We start from the raw sequence: 25,696 nt of genomic DNA, 5'->3' as shown, positions 1-25,696 counted from the left end.
AGGTGGGTTTTCGTCTACAATACGGGCTAGAGCAGCAATATTCGAAGTTTTTCTTGAGCGACGCACACGGTTTAGTTTCTTCACATCACTAACCTGTCTCAAGGGCTCAAATTTTCCACCAATATTTCTATTGCCGACTAAAGGGATGCCTCACGACGACCCAAAAGTGCTTTAGTTTTGTGAACTGTGACTGCAAAATTTTCAATAATTTTATAGTGAGAAGAAGAATTTCAATGCGTTTTTGAAACATGTATAATTCTACTTTTAGTAATTGCGTAGTTTTACTTGTTAAATGTAAAAAGATGACAGCTGTCCAGATAGTGGACTATTCAAAATGAAACATCTCATTGGAAAACCCTATAAAAGCAATAGCACTAAAATTAAGGAGTCTGCTGGGGCAATATTTCATGTGCCGAATGTAATGTTTCAATTTAGACGTTCCGTCAAAGTCTAGTGACATATATGAATAACATACGTTTGTTAATCAAGAGTTTATAAGTGGGTATTCAGGTATTTTCCAATTTTTCTTTTTATAAAGAGCAGCTTCCACTGTGGAAATATATTCCAGACTTTCCAGGTCATCCCAGGGAAGAGCTCCGATGTTGACGGTGCTAATTTTAATGCATTTCTCTCTTTGTATCAGTATGCATGGTGTGGGATTCACGATAATTCAAACGTTAAATCCGAGATTGGAATGATATTGTGTGACAATACAATCGAACATGTGCTTATGTTTATGCAGGCTTTGTTTGTACGTATTGTGTTAATGACAAACAATTTGAACTCTCTCTTGTTTGCTGTTCCTACTCCGGAGTATTAATTGAAACAGCTTCATTTATATGGAAGTCTATAGGTGTAGCTAATTCAGAGGTATCAACGAAGGTTTGAATGAGGAACAATAATGTCACATCTCTACATTCCAATGAAATTTGATTTCAAAATCTGAAATAAAGAATGAAAAAAGCACCTCAAACCATAATCTGTTATGGTTTGAGGTGCTTTTTTCATTCTTTATTTCAGATTTTGAAATCTGAATTATGAAGTTACAACAATAGTTTTACTTATAGATTTCAGTAAGAAATTTGAAAAGTGATAGCCTACAACAATCTCGAGTTATCCTTTAGATAGACATGTACGTTTCAGAATTTCTGTATTCTTTGAAACCACTTTTCTTTTTCGATGTCTTATTTCAAGAAGAGTAACTGAATTTGGAAAATAACGACTTGTACATATATTCATTTCACTAACTTACATTTGAGATCACCGTGGACTAACTAAAAAGAGAGTTACCCTGAGCTAGTAATCTAAACAGGTGAAATCGTAGTTTTTCTCTCTTACTCTTCTGTGAAATGGATATGCAAAACATCATTTACAATTGAAATGAACAATTTTCGAGAATTTAATTCAATTTTTCCTTTGTTAATGATTCTAATCAATATATGATCACTTTTAATCATAAAGGTCAAAGGATTCTATTTGATGAATAAAAAATTGTGATATCGTTATGTAGAAATCTTCACTATCTGATATAAACTATAGAAAAGTGAATGATGCTATAATTTTGATATCCATATTAGATTGCCTTTATCAATTAGACTTCTATGACCTTTATAAAATGAATAAAACTCTTGTTATCTCACGTTATTTGAGAACAATTTGAAACAATGACTGCAAGAAAAGTTAAGAATAGAAACAGCTTTGGATCACTTTCGAATCAAATAGCAATTCCCCGTCTTCGGTGATAAGGAAGCGTGTTCAGCGCCATCTCACGAGGGTAATCAAGGAACAGTTTGACGTGACTACCGCCAACATCTTGGGGATATCCTAGATGTGCGGGATCCAGGATGATCTCACGAAAGCGATAAATCCAGTGTCACTGCAAGGATCTGCCACGTGCCATCTCCCTTAGTCATTGTCTCTCTATCTCAGTCGTCTCACTTCTTTCAGGCACATACACGCAGATATGGGGAGTTATTGCCCTCCTTAAGAGGCATTTGTTTCCTCCTTTCGCAATTTGGGTGACATCCAGAGGAGGACTGTGCTATTAATTATTTTATTTGCCTTGTTCTCTATCCCTGATGATTTGTTTTTATTACTTTCGGGATTCGCCAAGGTATCCTGATGAAAGATGGGCGGTTGCCAAGAATTGATGAGGTTCCGGAATTGGACATGGGAATGCAGAATTCACACTCGCTGACAAACCTCACAGCTTCTGTTTCAGAGCTACATATATTGGTATTTCGTATCAATTTAATGAATTTCAACAATGTTTTTGAAAAACATTTTTCAAATGAATCTAGTTTCCTGCTTTGTAGACTTGATAATCCTTTGAATTCACGAAGCATTTCCTCAGAGATAAAACCATATTTTCCTTATATCTCACAATATACAGGTATGTGGAATAACTACTATAATCAAAACATTTTAGGTTTTCGAATATTTTATTTCCCATTTATTCAACTGTGAATGCACATAGATTGAGAAATGAACATAAGCTTACAACTTTGGTTCCGCCGTTTTTTCCGAAATTCGAGACTTTATTGTAAAAAACTAGTTATACGTTTATGATTCAATGTATTGTCCAATTTTAGTGCACGTTTAAATTAGAAATTCAAAACAGGTATTGAAATACATTTTTCTAATCCCTCTACAGAAAATATGGAAATTCGTACCACTCGCCAATTATGTTACTGTATATTTAAACACTATTAACATGAATCTGTATGAACATCTGTAGAGTGAATCATAAAGGCACCCATGTTCGAACGTTTGGATCATTTTACAGTCTGGCAGCTCGAGACACGGCCGCACGACTGTAAATCAGAGAATGAACTTGACTGCCCGACTGGAATCTCTTGGGTGCCTGGCTTCCAAAGTCTCGAGAAAACGCCTCGTGAGTGGCGGGCATAAGCTGTATTACCAATAAGATAGAATCTTGTGTTTTGTTACAAAGGAAACGAATAACAACTTGCTTTGCCGATAACTTTTTGACTATTCTTTATTGTGTCGCGGTTTGTTACCAGTTTTTGGATTTGCCAAAATCATTTGAATATCAAGACGGATTGAGTCATAGGACTTAATAGATTTCCATTAGTCATTGACCACTTATTCTATATTCACAGATTGATATCATTTAACAATAAAAATTTCACAAATTTTTTACCCATATAAGTAAAACTGAGTTTTGGCAAGTCGAGTAAATGCTCGAGTAGTTGTCTCTTGAAACGACAGTTGTAAAAAATTTGGCATACCCAAAATTCAATCGACGTATAAAAAGAAAATCTTAAATTCTCTTGAGTTTTCGAAATCTAATTTTTGTCTTTATGGACGGACATAATTTAATTAAAGCACCCATTATGTTAAAGTGAATCGGAGCTAATCGTTTGAGAACGGTTTCATACCAAAATCCGCGAATTAAATACAAAATGATAGCGCATAAAAAGCACCAGAGCAACTTTCCAGAAACTTTGTATCCCCAAAGGAGGGACCCTTTCATGATTCAACGCAATCGGTTATGAGATCCATGAAGAACGCGGATCATAATGAAAAAACCGATGTAATCCCCTGAAAAATGTCCCCATTCGGAGCCAAGAACGGTTACGAGATTGAATCTCGAAAATGAAAAGCTGGAAGTGTTCTACTGCCGTACGGAGCATTTCACAGCTGAACCAGAGGCTCGAACCGACCCACACCGTCAGAGTTCATCTTCCGGGTGTCTTTTTCGCCGGAATTGGAAAATTGCTTCATATACGGACCGGGGAAAAATCCGGAATAGGATGGATATAAGCTAAGCCTGAATTGTTGGGTGTATGATATTGTTATGGTGAGGAGTTTTAAAACGGATTTGAGATATATCAGAAGTTTTAAAGTATGTTCTACCTGTGCAATTTGCTGCGGATGGAGTGATTTTATTGAGAGACCGGTTTGTATGTAAAGGATCGGAATGAATTGTTGTTTTGAATAAAGTTTTGGAGATTATGGAGTGAGAATTTTTATTGTACGAATGAGATGTTGTGAATATTTGAAAAGAACAAACACTGAGCATTTGTAAGAATTGGAAAAAGTTTGGTAACGGCGGATTCAAAGTTCTACTTTCCCGGTATGAAGAATCTGTAACTTTTTCAAATACAGGATGGGCCATGGTCTATGATACTCTGGATTTTACGGATAACGAAAGGTGCGATTTTATTAAAATTTTGGTTTTTTGAGTGGAAACTACTGCTTTATCGATCTAAAATATTTCCAGTGGTGTGATGTTGCCGCTTATGTCCAAAATTACTGATATTTCAAAGAGAATATTACTTTTTTCGGTTTGCTGTAGTCTCTTGTTTGTTTATGTATCAACTTTTTTGTCTATGTCTATTGGTTTTTGAGTAATTAATTGAGTTTTGTGTATAACATATCTCCATTTGAACATTAATTACTTCAGATGAGGATTACCAATATCGCGTGTATTATTCACGTGTAATACAGGGTTGTTCAAAATCACAGGGTTAAACAAGACATACTCAGACAATAAAAAGTGCATTTTTGAAATGGAATGACCTGCATATCAAGGGATGTAATGAAAGAAAATAAAATTTCCTTTGAGACAATATAACATGATACCATCCCAAATGGAAAGATATCCTAATTAAAAGCAAGTTTTCATACCAATGCCAATATTCAGATACATTTTGTTTTAGATATCCATAAAATGTTATACAACTTGTGAATTATAAATTATAATTATAATTATAATTTGACTATAGTCATCGCTTGTGAAACTTTGTTGAATTCTATTACGAATATTTTATGAAAAAACGATTTAAATGGAATAATGTCTACCAGTTTTGATAAGATTGTTTATTCTTCATGTCCAATACGATCAAATTGTAGTAGAATATGCAGAATGTTTATTGATATGTGTATTGTTTTCCATTTGATTCGTCTATATCAATTAAATGTTCGTTGATAAATTCAACAATACTCTACAATGCGTCCTGATTGTCAAATCAATTTGGAAATTTTATGATATCATTATCTACAATAAGTGTATCTCAATATTGGCATGGCATGAAAACTTGCTTCTACAATTAACTTGCATACAATTAGGGTATGGGAACATTTTATATCTTCTTGAACCCTGTGAATTCGTACAACCGTCAGTGATGTGATGCCCATTTTCACCAGGAGGTTACGTTAACAAGCTGGTGCATTTGGGGCTCAGTGAATCCAACAAAGACTGTTGAAAAGCCTTTCCATCCCCAATGTGTCACTGTTTGGTAGAGTTTTTGGGATGATGGTGTCATTGTACCTGACTCATTCTGAACAAATGTTACGGTGAATGGATTGCGCTAACGAGTTATAATGATTACTCTTTCTATTCCCGCTACAGAAAGTGACGAAATCTCGCCAACTATGCAACTGCCTATTTTAAGGACTGTGCAATGTAAAACTATGCGATTTCCTTAACTGTAAACAGAAAGTACGATCAAAAACCAATACGGTAGCTTCTGTAAAGTAAATTGCACGGAGAATAATCAATAAGATGAATCATATAGTAGTTGCCACATAAACGAAGTAATAACAGCCTGCGTAGACGATAACCTTTTGACGTTTAGTAATTGTGTAGCGATTTTCCACCTGGTTTTGGATGTGCCTAAGTTTTCGTGGAAATTATTGCGGTCGTAGAAAAAATAAAGTACACAACTCAAGTTGGAAGGCAATTACGCACTACTTGAATTACGCACTGGCCGCTAAGCAGCTCGTTTCTTTTTATATTGGTATGTTATATGCTTCATACAATTCTAGAATTCTCTGAAGTTCATCCTACTGGATTCAACTATAAGGGAAAGGGTGGTCTTATTCCAGTATATTTTGGAATCAATCTATTTATTGTGTCGACATGTTTCGGCCCATAGCCATCATCAGAACACAATCTAAAAATATTCCACAATCAATAGATGTTTGTTATGTAATACACTATTTTATGAGCGAAATTGGTAGATATTAATGTGATCGAATTTTATTTTCAACAAGACGTGCCACACAAGCAACGAACAAATGGTGATTTTGCAAGAAATAGATCTTGTGATTCAACGCCTTCGAACTTTGGTGCCACGTGAAAGACATCTTTGTCAATACTTCACACATAATACATTTAAGATCTTAAAAAAATGAAATTCGTTCAAGTTAGCGAGGACATACATCTGCAAATATGCGAATTGTTCATGGAAATTTCATGAAGAGGATATGGTGCTGCAACCGTAGCCATGACGGCCATTGGGCTGATGTCTTTTTCCATCTTTAATGGCATTTCCTACCCTTTACAACGAATAAAACATCCATTGATTTGTCTCTTTTTTCTTAATTATCGAAATGAAACTCCTTATTGGAAAACCATTCAGAATAACCAGTTATGTCCGTACAGAATGACATGATTATACGAATTGAAGATTCAATCAGAATATCGAAAACAAATAAACCACCGACACCGTTCTATCACATCCTGACAAATCGATCCACCTACTATAATTGATGAATCGAAATTTCCAGAATGAACATGATAGCACTAACCTTCTCCAACTGATGCATGACAAGGCCGACGATATCATGCCGAAAACCTGAAGCATTCATACCGTACAAAGCGTTGATGCCCCAGAATGATCAGTGCAGATCCGAACAAGAAAATACCGCCTGCGGCACCGTTCACACAGCAGTATCTGGGCTTGCACCAGATCGGGTTCACACTGCGAACAAGTTAATCGGATGATCTGAAACTGTGTCTGATAGTGTGTGCGGTCGACCTTATTATCTGATACAATGAATTCGATGGTTTGGAGAATATGTATAGATGGAACTCGTTACTCGGAACCGTCAATTAGTTGTCGATCTGTACGTGCATTGGTTCAGCGGAGTGGGTCGTGCACATTCCGATTGGGCGGTGTTTGCTTATTGAGGATTCAGATGGAATTCGATACGTACTGCACTGTTCGGTTTGTTTGAACGTTGTGATTTGATATTCACAGTGTTTAACATTTGGATCATTTAAAAATTAGGGAAGAATGGGCGAGAGGTAAAAACTTCTAATAATTAGTTTATTCATGTCCAATTGCTCCCTTGGAGGCCATATAACGACTAACAATATATAGAAAAAGATGAAATCATTTTCTGTTCCGAAAAGGACGTCAATATACTAATTGACAAAGAGACTGCAAACCCAGAAGGAGCTGTTTAAATTTTAGGATTGAGGCATACTATATCAAGCTTCAGCTTCAGTACTTCATGTCTCAGAGCCTCCAAGCTTTCTACCCATGATGTCCCAAACATGCTCTATGGGCGAAAGATCGGGGGATCTGGGCAGCCATGGCAAACGATTCACATGGGTCGCTTCGAAAAAGTTTAAACCAACTCAAGCTACATGAGGTCGAGCATTATCTTGCTGAAATTTTGGATTCTCGAGCCGGTTAAGGTAAGGGAGAACATATTGCTTCACTATTTCTTGAAGGTAACGCAGAGCTGTCATGTTACCTCGAATAAAAACTAAAGGTCACCTACTTGGATGAGCAATAGCACCCCATACCATAGTCCATAATGCCTACTCTCCGGTTTATATGACGCTCAACATCAAACTGGGGTTCACGTCTTTCTCCCCGATGTCGTCCTACCCTTCTTTGGCCATCATGTGCACCCAAGGAGAATCAGAAGTGGATAAACGATCCATATTGTCAAATGGCTTACCTTCCACTAGACATATGACGCTTTGGATGACAGTTCTGTTTGACATATGTCAGGGCTGTAAAATCCGGACCACGACATGGATCTGTATAATCTTCAAAAGCGGAATTGGAACATTAATGATCGATCGCACAAAAATTCTTGACTTCAGGACATTGGTTTCCTGATTTGTTCTCGGTTTATTTTATTATAAAAATTTATAACATTCAAGAAAAATCATATAAGGATATCAAAAAGATATAAGAGTGATGATCAACACGTTTTCTATTAATGAATATCTCTGCTTCAATATATTTCATTCTGTATATACCTACTAGTTGATGAATTTGCAAAGAGTGCATCAAGGTTAACACCTGCTGGACCTGAGCCTTTCTGTGGGCTAGGAAAAGACCAATATAAAGCTGCGGTCCAGCTATGGGAGTTGAACAGCAGGACAATCCACTGGACTAACACTCCTAGACCTGTTCAGGCAAGAAAAATCGTGACGATTTCACTTACCTACGCCAAAAAGCTCCTGAAGATGTCGCGAGCCGAGCTTCGGGTGATGGTGGGACTGCTGACGGGGCACTGTCGGTACAAACATCATTTGTACCGTATGGGTAAGTCAGCAGACGAGATTTGCAGGATCTGTGGATCGCAAGCAGAAATAGCTGAACACTTGGTATGCAAGTGTCCGGAGCTGGCTGGCCTAAGAACCATTCACATGGGTAAGCCGGTCCTGGATACCAGAGAGGTAACGGCCAAGGCCCCAAAGGAGGTTGTCAGTTTTATTAACGTCATTGACGGCCTCCTTGGAATTCTATGAATGAGTAGGGTAGAGAACCAAAGATCTGCATGGTCGCAGTTCCCGGTAAGCTTACCGAACCAAAACGACCCCAGTTCAAATAATAATAATAATAATAAAATACCTACTAGTATATTTATTTTCGAAATATGTACTCCCGAAGTTCAATCATTATTGAATTTACCTGTTCAAGTAATCTGTGGAGATAGAATTACTGTAGATACTTGTAACATCACTCTGTTGGAATAATTTTGTTGGAGATTGAATTTTGGTGTTGACGGAAGAATTTGGGCTTACTTTTTCCAATATGCTACTTGAATGGCCCGTTTTCGATAATTCTGATAATGTAGTCAGCTCAGAATTTCCATTTATAAAATAGAAATGAGAAGGACGTACGCTCACTTGCTCCTGAGATCACCACAATGTTTTTCTGATTTCATTTTGTGAATTAACTGGAGTAATGTTATTGCAGTTTTATGTTCAACTCTTTTATTTTCCAAATAAGATAAATTGATATTTTTATCGCTCGGATAATAACAATATAGTGAGTTTCAATATTTTCCACATATGACGCAACATAATCTCGGAAACCGTAACCTCCCCCACAATCCTGAAAGTCTCGGATTCGTCAGAAACCATTCTCGGCGTCGCAACAATAAAAAATTGATAACCTCACTACAATAACACGGGAACGTGACCGAGCCGTACAAGAAAATAACTCACACCGACTCTTCTGGGGTTCCCTCATTGAAATGCGTCAGTCTATCCTTGAACAAAGATGATTTTTCACGTACTCCACTATCTAGTCTAGTGCATCTTGACGCTGAAGTCTACATCGAATACATAACTCCAGCGAACTCGCCTTGCGGTCTCTTCAAATGCGAAAAGAAGAGCAGAAGAGATGAAGTATCGAACAATGTGGGGGTGTTCCATTTTCGAACGGGGTCGTCAAATGCAGAACTTTCATCCTAGGGTCGTCAAAAGACGTAGGGGGGATTTAGATGGTTCAACTCTACCAAGTGTTCTCAAGAAAAATGGTTTAAGAAATTCTTGAATCTTGTGTCTTGAGTATCTCGAGATATTCAACTCGAGGATTTTCCGATAGGAATTATAATATTTAAAATGCTTATAATGGCAACACTGTGTATTATTATTTGATATTTCTTACGTCATTTATGTACAGTAGGTTTTGCTCTTTGATCATGAAACCTTAATTTTCAGAACCCAGTAATATAGAAGTATACACAAGAAAATTCCAGAGGAATTTTTTTCATTTATCTCCTGAAACATCATAAGACGTTTATTTTACGTTTGGATCCTCCGCCTACCCTTAACAATATCTATTCCTGTTATTCGAGTCTAATGATGTTATTAGCTACCAACGCAATCCGATGTTTATTATGCAATCTCTGGGAACGGAAAGCAAAAATAGACAATTATGGAAGAATAACAATACGTGCATGCGGAATATTTCCTCTTTGTCTCTACTTCGGAAATAATAATCTCCTATATAATGTTTGTTTCCCAGAAAACCGGCTTTCTTGAAAATATTTTTCCTATTTTCTTTCGCTATCATAAAACTTATTTACCTCTGAAGAAGAATCATAGGAATAATGATCACATGCTGTTAACAAATAGGAGATACAAAGCAATATGAGAGATTCCTTGGATAATTTCAGGAGAAAAAAGTCCAATAAACAATGAACCACAACCGCTTTGTTTGTGAAATACATGATTTTTCTTGTAAGCCTTTGTAGTCTTATTTTTTGTGACGATTAAACCAGTTTATTGGATCTTCATTGTTTCTCGCTACAGATTTGGTTAATATGTATCAAAACTTATAATTAATTTATACGTGACAAATTGAGCATTCAAGAGCAGTATCTCCGTGAACTTTTTGGAGCTCTCGATGCGCTTCAGCTGCCGGTTTGAAACCAAACCAGACATTTCCCACAACCAGAAGAATTTGACGCCAACACAAAATCACTCATGTGGTAAAACAAGTTGTTTACCAAGCTCTAAGCTTTTGGAAATGTCCAAATCAACCAGCACTTACTGCTGGAGCCATTTATTAACAAACAGCGTGAACTTTGTTCCCACCTGATAATAATGAATAAAGATCCATAATTGTTTCATATGGGAGATATCTAAACCTATACTTATGTAAAGAATAAACAATAAGTGCAGAAACTGCAACAAGTACACTGATTATTGAAAAAAATTCAACCTCTGCAAATTTCGAACGATATTTAACTCATGTCTCATTTTCCAGGTATGAAACCAAGAATGAAGAACCACTTCAGAGCCCATCAGCTAAGCGTTTGGTTGCGCCTCATACCAGAGCTCCATCGAGCTGGCATGGAAGATGTAGTCGCCCGTCACAACCTCTTCAGAAATCATAATAACGCAGACCTCTACGATGGCCCAGTCCGCCCGGATCCTCTATCAAGAGTAAGCTATTACGATCCCACCATGGAGCTCATCAGAAGAAGACCAAACTCCACACTCACCAGCATCGATGTCCCTACAACCATCGATACAATAGTGACGACATGCGTCAACGTAGTCTCAGCCAGCAATTTCAACCACCAATCTTTCCAGAACGCGAATGCTTCCGATCCCTTGGCCAGCTTAGAAGCGGCAGGATACGCAGCGTATAGCACTGCTTTGAGCGTTACCATAGCTATCGGTTGTTCATTGCTTGTCCTGAACGTTTTGATCTTCGCCGGAGTGTACTACCAACGTGATAAGACCAGATTGGAGGTGAAATCTTTACAGCAACAGCAGAGGAATCAGAGCAGCTTCGAAACCATATCCAAACACAGTCACTACCATCTGGGCCACTCTCAAAGTTCCAATATAATAGTGGACGTGGAACAGGACACCTCCGCAATGATTTTAAGCGCACAGAACGCCCAAGAAATGCATGCGATGAGCAAACAGCATCTCAGGCCGACTTTCCAGCTTCCAGGATCTCTATCAGCTCCTCCTCCAAGTCCAAACGATTTGGCTCAACAAAACCAATACAAAACGCTGCCGAAGAACGCCACCAACACCTCCTTCCACAGCTACAACCCGGGCTCTATGACTCTTCCGAAAAATTCCAGCCTGATGAACAACTCCGCCTGTGTGATAGCAGAGCTGCAGCAAGGCATGGTCCAGCCTCCTAACGGAAACCCGCCAATACCTATGAACGTGCCAAGGCCGCCTCCACCGCCAAGGTCGAAGAGTCCACCGGAAAACCAGCCCTTGCTGCCGAACAACGTGGGCCTGAACAAGGGTAATATGAGGGTACCTCAGGCCGCCATGAGCGAGATGAGGGTGTGATATTCTGTGCTCAAGACTTTATTCGTCCTTTAAATTGTAAGTCACTGGAGAAACGGCCTATGTCGGGCTCATTCCTAGAACTTGTACATATTCTCAGATTGTAACAGTTAATTTCGATGTGATCACTCATATAAGCAACATTTATTTTATCCTGGAACTTGAATATCAAATACAGTTGCTCGATTCTACAGTTTCCACTACAAGTTGGTCTTCCACCAATTAACTGAAAAGTAATTGAAAGAACATTGAACAAATCAAAAATATTTGTATGGTGTGAAACTGGTCCTCAAAAGATAAGAATATTGAATTAACTTGAATTTTCTCATCAGAGAAACTTTTTTTTTCTAAATAAAGAGAATTTCAGGTTAAAATCCTGAAATTTGGAAGAAATAAAACACTGAATTACCGAAAAAGTCTAAAATTTCACGAAAGCATGAATTCCGATCATGTCAAAAATGAATTTTGTATTCTCCTACATAACAAAGGGGGACCACCACGTCCATCAAAAACTGCTTGACAAATTGTTGCCAAGTTGTGATATTGAAACGTTTTGGTTATGTTCTGTGGAAAACAAGGGTTTTTTGTGATTGGTGCAAAGCGTGTTCGATTGGATTAAGATCAGGGGATCTTGAATGTAATACTTAATAATCATAGTCAGATCATAATCACCTAGTAGTTTATGTGACGCAGTGCATTATCATCTAGAAAACTGGCACTTAGCTGCATTGAATTGAAGGAATGATAACTTTAATAACTTCAACACATAAATGAAGGCTGAGGACAGAGTGCCATGTAATGCTAAGAACTAAAGTAATATCTTTGTGGAACTTTCGTTAACAAACGTCAAGAGGTTAGATTGACTTTATGGAGGCTTCTTTTGACTGTGCTTAGTGAAATTGTAAAATCTGAAGCTCTCGAAGATTTTAACTTGCCAAACTGCATGTCTTCTCACCGAGAAAATGGTCTTCTATTGGCTTTATAGCAAGTTATCTAACATTTCTGGTTATTTGGCTGAAATAGAATGAATTGAATCTGATGTTCTACCAGCATCAAGGTCTATAGATAAGGTAATCTATAGAGCTTGAAGGAGAAGGCTCACTAAGAAGAAGAAGATAGACCTAGGACCAGCATGGAGCATCTGAAGAGCTCTGCTGGCGTCGTCCACGAATAATTTTGGATCAACTTGGCATAATAAAAATTCCATTTTCAATTCCATAAACCATTTTAAGATATCGAGAACGTTATATAGACTGACGAGAAAATCATTGAAATTTGCATTTGTGACACATATGGACAAAAATGATTGAACTTATTGAAAACATGCTTTACCGTGAACCTGAAGACGTTTTTATAATAGTTATGAGTTTATTCTATCAAAAAAAAATATTCAGATGATTCGAAAATCAATCCTTATCATTTGACGATCAGTTTATTTGACACTGTATTGATTCCGCGGTATTCTTTTGAAGTATTGGTCTAAAATAATCACGTCCAAGCTACTAGGTGTTGAAAAATCAAATACAAAAAATGATTCCTTGACATTGATGCCTGATGGTGGTTCAACCAAAATAATAATAAATTTCTAAATTTTGTGAGACCCTTTTTTCCAGAAATTCAAGTTTGTGGTGCAAATATACAAATGAAGAACAAATTAACTGAATTCTTCAAGACACGCAGAATATCCATTTTTGTCATTTCATCAATTTCATTTTATGATCTGGTTTTGAAGTCATTCAGGATATAATAATAGATTGTAAAATATTCGACTGTTACCGATTATAACAAGTTTTTCATGTTCACTGAGAAACATTAACATGAATGTTAACCAAGTAACATGTTACCTTTAAACACATATGTAAATAATTATTACTTTTCTCTGATATTCAAAGGATTTGATCAATATCTTGCAGCATATGGATATTTTATTTTCAAGGTGTTGAAATTTTCACGATCAAATATCAATTTTTCCTTCAAACAAAATTAATTATTCGGTTTCCATTGGATAAACATATCATCTAGCTCATTTCCATTGATAGAAATATGTTTTTATTTACTGCAACATTTTTCCAGCAACATTTTCTTAATTGAGTCTAGGTGGCATCAAATGAATGTATATATTTAGGTGGAATTTATATCAAAGTAAATGAATCTGTTCATTCGTTCCAAATTGTGAAATAAAATAATTTTATAGGAATCATGAAGATAATGAGAGTTATAAAATTTTAGTGTTTCAGTATTAATACCTGTTAACGATTAGCTTATGAAACGTAGCTTCGAATTCGTTTCCATATGGCTCATCTTCATTGAATCACTTCATTCATAAAATATTTTATCAAATGAAAAGTGAACAGATTTGATTTTAAAATTTTTATCATCGAAGAAACAATGATTTTCCACATCTGCTAGAAATTTGAAAGAAATGACTGCCAATGCTAGTAGTAGGTACTCTGCTCTAGCATTATTTCCTATTTGATAATATTGGAATGAACATACCTTTGTAGTGCCAAAGGCTGATTAATTCGATTATTTTCCACCTTGGAATTCAATAGAACCAAGGACAGTCTTCTCCTCAGTGTATATAAGATAAAGTGGAATCGTTTCAAATTTCAACGAAAAATGGGGTATAGCTTCATATAAAATAGAGATTATTCATTATTACTGAAAGATAGGTAATTGTAAATATATTTTTTCGGTGAACTTTGAAACTGAGATATTTTGAAGATTCACATGGGTTATGAGTGAAAAAAGATTAATCTAGAAAAATGGTGCATAAGGCAAGAAACGAATATTAGAATTAGGGGCATGGGTACCTATCTCTTTTCAAATACCTACTTGTTCCACTTATTTGTTATTGATATTTCAACTATTTGGTGAATGATGAATATGACCATATTTTTTTGTTATGAATCTGTAATTTTGTTATGACTATGTTACGATCATGTGACACTATTATTAATAAAATCGTATACTTATTGATTCTTGTTTTAGTTCTCACCAAAAATAATCTAATTTGAAGCGAATCACAACATCCATTTCATTTCTAACTACCTGAACACCAAAAGGTAATCTGATAGCCGAACAAATAATAATATTTCTTTATTTCCTTAAGACAGAATACACTGTATAGAAAACGTCAAAAAAAAATACGCATGCAATAATAACAATACGAAAAAAAGAAACAAATTAGTAACTGAAACCGAAAATTTTATGAACAAAAGATTCAAATTCTTTAAACAGAAGATAAATCCAAGTATTCGCTGACACTTTATAAAAACAATTCATCAACAACAATTCCTTAATGTCATTCTTAAATTTTTTGTACTCCAAAACTTTCAGTCTTTTCGGAAGATGATTGAACAATCTGATGCCATAGTACGTTGGCGAGTGCTGAAATTCAGTTTAGCATTTTCTCAGTAACCTCGAGTTCTTTTTGATATGAAATGAACAATTTAATATGAAAACGCAGGGAAAACTTAACAATCTGTTGGAAATAAAGTAGGGTCTACAGGACTCCACTGGTGAAAGGTTGAAAATGCGTAGCATGATTTTTTTCTGTGCGATGAATGCACGATGACTCGAGGAGGATGTTCCTCAAGTATTGATAAATCAATAAAACAAACAGAATTATATCAGTCTGAAGAAAAAAAGCATAGAAACTTAAGAATCATTTTTTTGAGGTAGAAAATTAAGTCAATTACTAATACTCATTAGTATCGAAAGAAATTTGAATCTTGCAATGGAAACACACGCGCGTCAGAATAAGAATAGCTATACCTACTCACAATGAACTTACTCTTGTTTCCTAGCATACTTTTTTGTTAATAATGAATCATAGCAATATACATGAATGAATAATTTGAAGCCATTCATTTCCATAAATACCTAATTGAAATGTGGCTCTAATTTTTTGTTGTTGAATGACATGATCCTTCATATGACAAATTTTGTCGGTGAGCTAATAAATTACCATGTATAGCAAATTGACATTATTTAATCATGACGAATCACCCTCTGAAGTTTGTCGCATTAACGCTCTCTATAACATTTATCAAATCATTACAGTGTGTACAAGATATATAAGAAATTCATCTAAAAGAGAGAAAGCCGTGTTCACGTCATTTTCAAGATTTCGAGATTGGCATCTTTTGACGATTTAGTCTCATCGATAACATCGATGACATTTTTTCAAGTATATGTATTTTATTCGTCGATGAATTAAATCTATGTAATTCTAAAGCTGCTGCCATGTGGATCAAACGGAATACTTGAAAACGCTCTGACGAAAGCAGGGCAACTCTAAAAAATTCACACAACCCTCACAGCCGGCATATATAGGGATTTCCTGACGGAAATAGTGTCGAAATTCAATTTTCAAGGAGTTCGCGCAAATTGCGTAAAAAACTCCCGGATTCGTGAGAAATTTCTCGTCCCCATACAAATCTAAGGATTTCGTCTTTCGGGACAAAACAGTCCAATATTTTCGGCGCTCCTGGCATTAACCCCGAAATTTCGGGATGGGGAGGCCAATATGCATGTAAATCGACTGATCAGATCTCGCAGGAATCGATGTACTCACCCTTAACAAAAAAAATTCTTTGTTCTTGTGTGATATGGAGAGCAGTTCTTCATGGCCTTTCGGAGATTGCCCTCTTGATCGTCTTTTCTGATAGATTCTCCAATTTATTATTTATTTTTGAAAATACAAAAAAAATTGGTGTTTCGGATATTGAATGGTATTCTTATATTCAACATTAAATGAGTTTCTTTCAAAAGGGTGAATTTATTTTCGAAACCACTTTCGATAAATAATCAAAGTAATCAGCGTCTTCACGTTGGGATATGTATAAACATTTTTGATAATGATTATCTTAGGTAATAATTGAATATACAGGATGTTAGTGAATAATTTTGATCAACTTCAGGAAGGGACTATGCATGTTAAAATAATGCAGTTTGCTATTACGCAAATTTTTTTTCGCAAACGCTCCTTATTCTAAAAGTTGGGGTATAAGGTTTTTCTTTCAAAAATATGATACTATTTTTTACCTACTCGTTTTTCTGTTGAACTCATGTATCAATAACTAAGTGAACTACCTACCATAAAAAAATTTTCATGAAATGAATACCTTTTTCGAGTATGAAACATCTTAACCTTCTAGATTTCATATAGGAGACTTCGCCTGGCAAGACAACATATTACAACTTGAAAAATGGTAGGTATATGGAAGTTCAACAGGCTTCATGCATTTTTAAAATGCGTTATAAGAAGAGGTAGAGGTGAGTACGAATTCCAAATATTTATTACAATGTTGCGTTATATAATAGGTACTTTAAGTTCAATAAATACATAATATCATCAATCATACTCAGCTGGCACCTTTCATTCTCAATAATCATAAATTATATCTTCAATTACTAGTTTATCATTACAATGTCGCAAAAATTTGACTTGACATCGTGTGAATAGTATGTGACAACTGAAAATTAATATTTTGAATCTCAGTGGTAATTGTGAATGGCAATTGGCAGAGGTTGTATAACGTCAGTTGTGCAAAATCCCTATATATCCTCACAATTACTTGCTATTATTCAAAGTAACTATCCTTACCTGCTAAGCTGTGATCAGCAGACAATCCAGAATGAATTACGAAAAATTTAGAATGATTGCATATTGGTTGCTCTGTTCAGTGTGAATGAAATCATACATTAAAAATCCCTTTTGGTGATATAATTATTAAGGTAATGAGTAAGTTAATGCATGATTCAAATAATGTGGCAACTTTATCGAAATATGAACCATATTTCGTCGGTTGAATGCAGAACTATTACATGTCCATTTTTCCCGAAAATGGGTTTATAGCTTAAAATGATACTTGATTTGGCTCCCTATCTCGTGCAGAAGTATTGCAAGTCCAAATGATATTCTTACCCCACTTTTTCAATTTTGACTAAACTCACGTGATAGTTCAATCGCGCTTCAGTTGAGTGCAGAACTATAACCAGTGTGGATGTATGATACTTTCTACCGATTGAGTGGACATAGCATAGTTCTGACCCATATCATAAGGACCTAGCTCTGATGATAGTGGACTTAGTATACTTCTGCGTATTACTGATATAACAGTATGGCTTGCAGCAGGGCTCAGAAAATTCTCAACCTCTTGGCAGCAGAGGATACCATCATTCATGGTTTGTAATTCAAGAAAAAATCAAAATTCGTACGAATAATCTAAATTTTTCAGATGCAGAAAATGATAGAACAAACATAATTAAGACGATTCCGGTTCAAAAACAAGTGATGGATTTTGTAGGTAAGTAGTCATGATAAATTTGGAGGTTTTTTCCTAAAAACACATAAGTTTCAGTGTTTGTAATATAAAATAATATATGAATCAATACATAAATATAAATTTCTATTACTTTTGCCTGCAGTTCCCGTAGGTCAAGATCCAGTGGATGCCGATAAAATGGAGCATCTGATGAAAAAATCTTCAGATCTTCAAATTCCTGATCATTTATTGCCATATGAAAGTCTCAATTTCAGTACAGACTCATATTATCTAACCAATTTCGATATTCTTAAAAGAAATGAATTCATTCCTCCAAAGTCCCAGTCAAACTTAACCATCCTGAAAAATGTGAATTACTATGGAGATAACATAGTATCTCCAGAACCAGATCCATATGCAACTGATCATGATAGCAGTGATCCAGATTTCATACCTATCCATGAAGAGATGGAAAGACATGAAGATAATGAGGAAGGTGAAAACCAGAACCATGGGAAGTTAACAAAAATAAAGCGAAGATGTGATGAGACATGGAGAAGATCTGAAATTAAAGAATCTAGGAATACCGGAAAAGAATATATCAACTGGAAAGGAAACCTGCAGTCTGAAAGGAAACTGAAACCACCTTGTAAAAACTGCCGAAAAAAGTGTGCAGAAAAATTGTCGGAGGAGGATCGGAGAAATATTTTCACAAATTTCTGGGAACTAGGAGACATTAATCGTCAACGTGATTTTATTTCCAAATTCGTAGCCACTGAAGAAAAAAAGAGACATCGCCAACGAAAGAAAACAAAAATTAATGTTGATGAGAATAGTGGCCAAGGTAAAAGAAACTATACTTTCAACTATTATTTGCCGTCAAAAGGAAAAAGTAGTTCTGTATGCAAAACGTTCTTCCTGAATACTTTGAGTATCAGTGGCCAAATGGTACGTACTGTGGTATCAAAATTGACTATGTCAGGAGTAGTAATAGCTGATAGAAGAGGAAGAGCTCGCAAAAATTCGGCTTTGGACGAATCAGTCAAAGACTCAGTTCGCCATCACATTAATGCCTTCGAAACAGTAGAGAGTCATTATTGCAGAAAAAGCACTCAAAAGAAATATTTGCCTGCCACACTCAATGTAGCAAGAATGTATAGTCTCTACTTGGAATACTGTCAAGAGAAAAATATGGAAAGTGTTGCTACTGAAAGTATTTATCGTCAAATATTCAACACAGAGTTTAATCTTTCGTTCTTTGTTCCAAAAAAAGATTTATGCGACTATTGCCATAATTATGAAAATGCAGAAAATAAAGCTGAGTTGGAAGAAGGGTATCAGCAGCATCAAAGGAACAAAGAATTGTCACGTAAATTGAAAAATGACGCCAAAGATTTTGCCAAAAACGAACCCCATTATTGTACTGCCGTCTTTGATTTGCAGCAGGTGCTCCCTGTTCCAAAATCTAATGTGGGTCTGACATATTATAAACTGAAATTATCGACTTATAATTTCACAGTTTATAATTTATCTTCAAAGGAATGTGATTGTTTCATGTGGTACGAATGCATTGCCCGAAGAGGTTCTTCAGAAATAGGTAGCTGCCTATTAAAATTTATAAAAGCTGGCATTGACAATTCTATCACCGAATTTTCATTTTTCTCTGTATACCTTGCTGTGTCATAATATAGAACAATATATTATTATTTGATTGAAATCGAGGCAACATCTTGTACAAATTTAGTGATGAGTGCTTCTAACTAGAATTCAACTGTACAGGTTACTGTAAAAATATGAAATGAATTACTAAGAAAATTTATTGTTGTGGCACAAACTGTTGAAAAGGCATCCTTGATTTTGCTCTATACTGGTCACTGCATTCGGCGTTATTCTTCGTCAATTTTTTTCTGACATAATTCAAAATTTTAACATCCTTACATAAAATAGAGCAGAAAAGAAAATTTTAAATCGAGTCATACCCGAAACCTAAACAATAAAATGAAATGGCAGTTATTCTGAGTTGAATGGATTTCTATAAAGTAAAGTCCTTATCAAATGAGAACCTAAAAAAGTGGAAAACTCAACATATACTTACTGCAAAAATGTTATTCTTTATTATTTATTTCTTTATTATTCTTTGGTTGGCGAAAGGAGCACTTTTGCGCAACCCTAGTTTCAGAAGCGGTAACCAAGGCTGTAATGGCCACATTTGCTAATGCGATAGACGATAACCTTAGTCGTTTCTTTCACTGAAGCCTACGTTTTGAACTTGTCTAGCTACTAGCTTCATTCACAACATCGTTGTTTTAGTAATAAAAATAGATAACAAAACAAATATTATTTTCGTCCTTCGCTCTCAAACAGAATCCTGATGGAATCATCAGTACAATGAACTTTCATATAAAATAGATTGTTCATTCAGATTTCCCAGTGGATTTATATAAAACCAAAAATAACGAATTTAATTAGGAAAATTCTCAAAATTAGTCACTATTTTCACGTTTATAACAACCCACAACATGTTGCAAATGTTATGGCAAAAACCACGGAGAGCATAACTGAGGACATCATTCCATCCCTTTCAAATTGCTGAATTGTTCGTAAAAACAACGAAACCCCTCCTGGCTATTTTTCCAACCCTGTCTGCCTTCATAATCGCGCTAATTACCTAGTACTACTGGCGGAGTTCTAATTGCCAGCGGCCTTCAACAGATCAGCAAACATAACACCGAAGAATTTCCCTGAATAAATTCGACGTCGACAATTTCTAATATATGCAACAATGCCTCGAGAATTTCGGCAAACTGCTAAATAGTTTCAAACTTGAAGTTTCATTAGGATTTCAGAGGGGGCATTATCAAATTTCGTCATGTTCGCGGATGTATTTTGTTTGCGTTTATTTCTGGATGTTGCGCCGATTGTGGAATCAGCAGGATCTTCAGGCGATCAAATTAATACCGAACTTATGTCTTGAAGTTCTGGAAATTTGTTTTGCTTGGGTAGAATTGAAAATATATTTTTTTTTATATTTATGGAGTGATAAGAACTTTCCAAGGAGTCTTTCTTATCCGAAATTATTGAAGAAAGAGAAATTGAAGAGAAGAACGATCGTAAAAACTGTCCTGCGAACCAAAACTATTTTCAACAACCACATGAGTTGGTAATTTAGTTCCCTAATTGAAATGAACCGAGGCCTCTGAAATTATAAGAAAATATTTCATAAGTACCTACCTGCTGTTTTCAATCGATGTAACGGGTGTTTTTTTTTTCGAGGTATATAACTTTAACTTGGCATTACTGTTCAAGATAGACCGATTTAACTGCTAACAAGTGATTTATTCTCAGTTTGGTTTGGCAATTCGTCATGAATATACTCACGCCTGAACAACGCTTGAAAATAGTGCAATTTTTTTTCGAAAATAAGTGTTCTGTGCGGAATACGTATCGCGCACTTTGTCCATTTTATTTTGTTTGGCGATGAAGCGCACTTCTGGTTGAATGGCTACGTCAACAACCAAAACTGCCGCATTTGGACTGAAGCTAATCCTCAAGTGTATGTCGAAACACCGTTATATCCAGAAAAACTGACGGCTTGGTGCGCTTTATGGGCTGGTTGAATCATTGGTCCGTATTTCTTCAAAAATGATGATGGCCAGAACGTTACAGTCAATGGGGATCGGTATAGAGTAATGATTACTAACTTTTTCATTCCTGAACTGAACAACCATGATGTCCAGGAGCTGTGGTTCCAACAAGACGGCGCAACATATCACACAGCTCGTGCCACAATCGATTTATTAAAAGACATGTTTGGTGACCTCCTAATTTCACGTATTGGACCTGTAAATTGGCCTCCGAGATCTTGTGATTTAACACCTCTAGACTACTTTCCGTGGGGCTATGTGAAGTCATTGGTCTATGCGGATAAGCCACACACCCTTGCCCATTTGAAAGACAACATTCGCCGTGTTATTGCCGATATATGGCCACAAATGTTGGAAAGAGTTGTCGAAAATTGGACGTCCAGATTGGACTACATCCGAGCCAGCCGTGGCGGTAATATGCCAGAAATCATATTTGAAATGTAATGCCACAAGATTATCTTGCGGATAAATAAAATTCATGTTAATCGAATAATCCATCGTTGTTTTATTGCAATTTAAAGTTCTATAGCTCTAAAAAGACACCCTTTATATCCTTATAAAGGGTGAGAAAAATTTGAATTAATTTTCTACATTTTTGGAAAAAAGCAATAATATTTTATCAAATCACTTTATTGAGGTATAAAATAAGATTTTCAAACTATTTCTTAATGATATTAAAATACTGTATGTACAAATTTATTCTAAATACATCATAACAATGACGAAATTCAATTTCAATTAACATTTTATGAAAAAGAACACTTTTTCAATGTTGGGCCTTGTCTAAATATCTGTTCTGCTCATTTTGCAGTACTTTTTTTTTATAAATTGAGTTCAATTTTTTGTTTAAAAATTAGATGCTTCGATCGATGCTGATTTTTAATATACAGGGTGTGTTCGAATTGATACAGCAGTTTTAATGGACCAAATACTGCAAATGCAAATAATATAGTACTCTTTTGAATTTTTTTTTTCACAGAGCTTTAATACCCCGTAGATTTGTTGAGGGGTGCAATACAGGGCGTTGCCTAGAGAAAAAAACGGAAGTTGTACATTGAATTTCTCATCTACAAACAATTTTCCAAATTGGAGAATGTGAACACATCAACTTATATTTCAATTGCAACCACTGTCAAAACAGCAATTCCACCAAAGCAAATTATGAGAGATTCTTCATCGGATTCAGCTCAGAATTAACTGTTTGATTTATTCCGCATCAATTCAGGAACACCCTGCATATTCAGAATTCCAAAAATGCCTAAATAATAATAATAATAGCCCTAGATTAGATTTGGAAATTTCTAAAATTTAACAACTCTTGATATTACTTCAGTCTCGAACTTGGTGACTCCAGCCCCATATTACGTCATATCACTCTATAAATCACTCCGATCAACTCCCATAACAGTCTATAGCACGGCGAGTCGACGTCCTAATTGAAAGATCTCCTGATTATAATACGAAGTTTAAAGTTAAATTGCCTGATACGTCGACACGTGGGGATCTATAAATCGTGAATCAATGGCTCAGCTTGCCATGACGTTGATATACGACTTATTTAAATTTCGTCCGATGAGTCAGGCAAATCGATCAGGGTGATAAATTCTGGATAGAAACAAGACGAAAATTTTTTGTTGTAATTTCGAAGAGGTTCATCAAGGTCCCCTCCAGTCGACCAATCGATTTTCTAATCATTTTTCATCTTTTCTCTTAGGGACAACGGTTCCTGTGTCTGATTCTTCAGAAGGTGACGTTTCGGAGCTCGAATGGCTTTTGTTCGCATTGTTCTGACTCTTAATAGGCGTTGGAATCAACGTCGGTCTCTGGCTTTTTGATTGATCTTTCCTATCTTTCTCGTTCTCCACGATCTTCGACAATTTGGAGTCTTCATTCTCATTCTTTGTGGGTATATGGTGGTGTCCCGGCATGTTGTCGGTTGCTGTGACCCTGGGAATAACCCTAGATTTAGGATCACTAATTTGCCTAACCATTTTCGGACGTATCACAGTTTTTGGTTCAGGTTTCTTTATTGGATTGTTAGGATCAGTTGTGACAATTGCCACTGGTTGGACCTTGTCGTTGTTCACAGCTTCCTGCCTTTTCAAAGCACTCAAAGAGCTGTATATTGGATTCGTATCCAGGAGATCCTTTTTTGGATTATTGTTCTTCTTGGGAATCAATGGACCCACGTAAAGATTATTATAGGTCAATTCTGGTTCCGGAGACGAAGAACTTTCTTCCAATAAAACCGGAGCAGAATTACAAACCATCTCAGGTTGAGGTTGAGGTTTCCTCCCAAGGGTTGAAGTGGTTCTTACTGGAGGAGCAGGAGGCATTTTTATTCTACCCCTCAAATCGTTTATGGGAATGCTGAGGTTTGGAGCTGGCATAGACCTTCTCTTTTGGGCCAAAGATTCCTTTGTGGGATAATCAGGCAGTACTTTCGGAAAATTTCTCCTCTTTATTGTCATTAACGACTCTTCTGGACTTAGTGGTCGAGAGCTCTTCTTATCATCGCATGAGGTAACGTTCACATTCGCTTGAGGATCGAATGTTTTCAACTTCTTACTTTTACTTGAGACGTAGATATCTTCTACTGGGTCAGACTTCGAATGTGAATGAGAGATTTTTACTATTGTTGGTTGAGATGTTAAACTGTTAACACTTTGAGTCAGGCTCTCAATTTGGTTAACAGTTTTGGCGGAAAAATCTTCCATCGTTGCAGATCTTCGCAGGGGTGTCTTAGAGGACCCTGCACCAAAATCTAGAGACTTTGAAAGTTCTATCGGTTGTTGCGCAAGAACGCTAGGACCTCTACCTGAAGGAGTTGCGTCTATAGCAACAGAAACCTTATCACGTCTTCTGGAATCTTGGGAACTATTGTGACTGTTTTGTTTGAAAATCAAGCGCTTGGTTTTATCTGAAGTTTGCGCTGGTATTGCTGGACTCACAGGCCTCGTTGGACTCCTACCCAAAGTAGAACATTCTGAATTCAATTCTTGTTTCAACCCTAATATTTCACCGTTTGTAGTTTTTGGAATATTATCATCTTCTTGAGTTACATGGTGTTTTGATTTCTTCAATAATTTAGGACTATTTTTACCTGAAATTCCATTTGCGATCCAATCTCTGACTTTGGTGTGCGCATCTATAGTACTGTTAGATAATTGCCGAACCAGTTTATGTTTCTTTGAGTTTTGACTTCCTTGTTTGACTGCTTCATAAACATCATCACTCTTTGAAGATTTACTGATCATTTTGACCAAACCTCCTCCGTTCGCTGTGAATTCTTGATCATTACCGAATAACGTCTTCTTTGTCGTGTTTTCAACATCTCCATCGATTTCATCAGGAATCATTTCAGGTTGCCTGTTCTTCTTCACTAGGTAACATTTATAGTAGAGAACTACGAATATCAAAAAATTCATCAGAAAAAAAAGTAATCCAGAAATAACTATCACATTCATAGTTGTGGCTTTTTGAAGCTCTGAAGGATTTCGCTCATTAGAATTGATGACTGTGCCGTAAACGATTTTATTAAGCTTATCTGGTCTGTCTTCACCCTCATCTACGACAGTGCCAAAAATAGCCTCCTCTTCATTTCTGTCATGGTAACTCGATGTAGGTGAGCTATGCTCGAAGGGATATCTAAATATGATTGGAGGTGTGCCCTTAGGACGTTTTGGAGTGGCTGGTGTAGGTATTATCTCTGTAGATCTCTGTTCCTCTGCAGGGTGTAACATTCTAGGGACTATGTCGTTCCAAAATTGCATTTTATTCAGCCTGTAGCGACTGAATGTAGCAATGGGAATATCTGCAAAAAAAAGTATATTGAAAATTATCGCTTATACATGTATGTTCACTTATGACTTGATACAACATATTCATTATTATTTTCAACATTTTTTTTGAACTGGTTATGAAATTAAGTACCAAAAATATTCAAATACCTA

General features: G+C 36.0%; 2 protein-coding genes across 6 annotated transcripts in view; one reads left to right on the top strand and one right to left on the bottom strand.

Annotated features, from left to right (window-relative positions):
• Positions 1-14,804, top strand: part of LOC123679358 (neuroligin-4, X-linked-like) — a 447,908-nt gene extending 433,104 nt beyond the window's left edge. For 4 of the 5 annotated variants that reach the window (XM_045616939.1, XM_045616937.1, XM_045616936.1 and 1 more), the window contains one exon: positions 10,776-12,018. In XM_045616939.1, the coding sequence (XP_045472895.1) occupies positions 10,776-11,830 (1,055 nt within the window). In that variant the 3' untranslated portion in view covers positions 11,831-12,018. Of the gene's footprint in view, positions 1-10,775; positions 12,019-13,440 lie in introns of those variants that run through there. The other variant, XM_045616940.1, reaches the window with a different exon arrangement.
• Positions 14,805-22,359: 7,555 nt separating this feature from the next.
• LOC123678053 overlaps positions 22,360-25,696 on the bottom strand; it is a 100,156-nt gene continuing 96,819 nt past the window's right edge. Inside the window, exon 8 of the mRNA XM_045614826.1 lies at positions 22,360-25,557. Coding sequence (XP_045470782.1) covers positions 23,435-25,557 — 2,123 coding nt within the window. The 3' untranslated portion in view covers positions 22,360-23,434. The remainder of the gene's footprint in view (positions 25,558-25,696) is intronic.

Source organism: Harmonia axyridis, chromosome 4 (assembly GCF_914767665.1).
Source record: "Harmonia axyridis chromosome 4, icHarAxyr1.1, whole genome shotgun sequence".
NCBI lineage: Eukaryota > Metazoa > Arthropoda > Insecta > Coleoptera > Coccinellidae > Harmonia > Harmonia axyridis.
This window is presented reverse-complemented; position numbering and strand designations above follow the sequence as displayed.